Source organism: Aplysia californica, unplaced genomic scaffold (assembly GCF_000002075.1).
Source record: "Aplysia californica isolate F4 #8 unplaced genomic scaffold, AplCal3.0 scaffold00315, whole genome shotgun sequence".
NCBI classification, from domain to species: domain Eukaryota; kingdom Metazoa; phylum Mollusca; class Gastropoda; order Aplysiida; family Aplysiidae; genus Aplysia; species Aplysia californica.
In genome coordinates, this window is record NW_004797585.1 from 841,971 (window position 1) to 844,156 (window position 2,186).

The 2,186-nt window shown below is 49.7% G+C and overlaps 1 protein-coding gene across 1 annotated transcript in view; it reads right to left on the reverse strand.

The window, feature by feature from the left end:
- Window positions 1–2,186, reverse strand: part of LOC101858873 — a 34,813-nt gene that overhangs the window by 8,247 nt on the left and 24,380 nt on the right. Inside the window, exon 3 of the mRNA XM_005102179.2 lies at window positions 128–1,435. Coding sequence (XP_005102236.1) covers window positions 128–1,435 — 1,308 coding nt within the window. The remainder of the gene's footprint in view (window positions 1–127; window positions 1,436–2,186) is intronic.

Below are 2,186 nucleotides of genomic sequence, written 5' to 3' on the forward strand. Positions count from 1 at the left end.
ATGTTTTGGCGAAAACCGAATGTCGATCAATGCAGCCATTAAAAAGCCTTTGGAATAGCAAAATTCGGCCACCACAAATAGATAATAGATAGAAGTTGTGAAGGAAAACCTTTACAAGAAAACTTACTTCGCCAGGCGTCTCGATGCTCCAGGATAAGCTTCCACCTTCCGTCAGATCTGAAGTAATCCGCCTTTGTGGCAAGGAAAGAACTTTGCGTGAGGGAACTCAAAGATCCCGAAGAAACCTCTCGGTTGAGACCTGTGTTATTTGGCGCGCTTTGCGGTCTCCTTGGTGACGCCAAACAGGAAGGGGGTGAGGAGTTATCGCCCTTAGCGTGAACGGAAATGTCGGAGACGGAGTAGCAGCTTTCTGAGGTGCCGGGGCGGGCGGGGGTGGGCGGGCAGATGTTGAACACAGGGGAGGAGGAGGACGTGTGGGGCTCGTCCGGCGTGTGGGTGGTGGAGGAAACAATCGACGACGTCTCCGGACTCCCGAACACCCCGGCGTCAGGCGATGTGGGCGTGGTCCACGAAGTGGGCGGGGCTGTCTGTTGTTGCTGGCAGAGAGGGGAGGGGGCGGAGGGGGAGGAGGAGGGGCTTTCGTCTCCCGACGCCACGTCGCCCGTGAGTGAAATAACGGAGTCCACGGAGTCGGCCGTGCTGCTGGTGCTGTCTACGCTCACGCTGAAGTGCGAGGGGAGAGAGATGCCGTGCATGTGGTGGTCCAGGCTGTGTTTCTTCATGAAGTTGGACTTGAGCGTCTTTTTCAGCACGTGCGAGCCTCTGGCCCCGCTCGTGGGGCTGTTGTGGTGACTCCCAGAGGGGCCGGAGGAGGAGTCCGAGTCGTGCTGAGAGTGCTGGCTACCACCGGTAATACTGCTGAATGTCTCTTTGAGCTTCTCCCCAGTAGACTTCCTGCGTCGAGGGCTGGGCAAGCAAGAGCTCCCCTGGGACGGTTTATCCGGAGATGTGTTCGTCACGCTTCCACCCTGTTCGTGCTGCTGCTGTTGCTGCTGCTGCTGCTGCTGTTGTTGTTGTTGTTGTTGTAGCTGTTGTTGATGATTGGGAGAGTGATAAAGTCTGTGGGAAGAAAGCCAACCGTGGCTTCCCGTACTCGGTTTGTTTTCCTCAGATCCGGATTCGGCGTTTCTCGTCCGCTGTTTTCTGTCTTTACTCATAGAAAGTTTCTTCTTTGACGCTTTTGCTGACGGGGATCTGGATCTGCTAGTTTGGACCGAGCCGGAACCGGCAGCTTCCGTGAACCGGTTTTCCAATCTATACGGTTTGAGGAACGGGGAGCAAGGAGCACTGGCAGAGTCGATGTAGAAGTGCGTGTAACAGTCCGAATCGCTGTTGGTCCGTCGTTTGGCGAACTCTCTGGCGTATGTCTCGTGGGGAGCTGTAGACCGGCGCCCCCTGTCCTTGTAGCCCACGCCTAGCACAGAATGAAGGATTGCATGAAAGAATGGTTCACTGAATGAATGAATGAATGGATGAATTAATTAATGAATGAATGAATGAATGAATACATAAAACGCTTGATTTTGGAAACAATTTATCGTTATTTTGCTGAAACTGTATATCCAGATATTGTGCAAATATCACCAAATGCCAAGTACCCACACCATACCATCATAAATAATTAATACTGAAACCAGTAATATCATCTAGAAATATGTTTTAAAACAATGCCAAAGACACAGCAACACAATAAGCATGCTTGACAAAATAAATAATAAAAAGAGTCAGTCTCAAGGATAAATAGAGAATACCGGTATAGGAGAAGTCTTTCTGCGAAGTAACGATTACATAAGGCTCGCCAAACAATTGCAAATCAACCGAAGTATGTATTGCACACAGTACAATATTACGTCGAGCGATCGAAACTGAAGAAGTTGTTGAAAAAAAAAGACTTGAAAAAGTGAAAACAGAAATGGAAGACGAGCGGGTTTCGAAAGTCGAAAGCTACCCAGATTACACTTTCGATGAAACTAAACAGGTCTTCGAGTAGCACTGCCAGACGCACCTTGCATTTGCAAGTCAAATGGTATGGCTACTATGAACAAATTTCAAGAGAGGGAGAGAGGGGGTGGGGGTGACAGAGGAGAGATGTAAGTTAGATGTAGAGAGAAATACAGAGAGAGAGAGAGAGAGACACAGAGAGAGAGAGAGAGAGACAGAGAGAG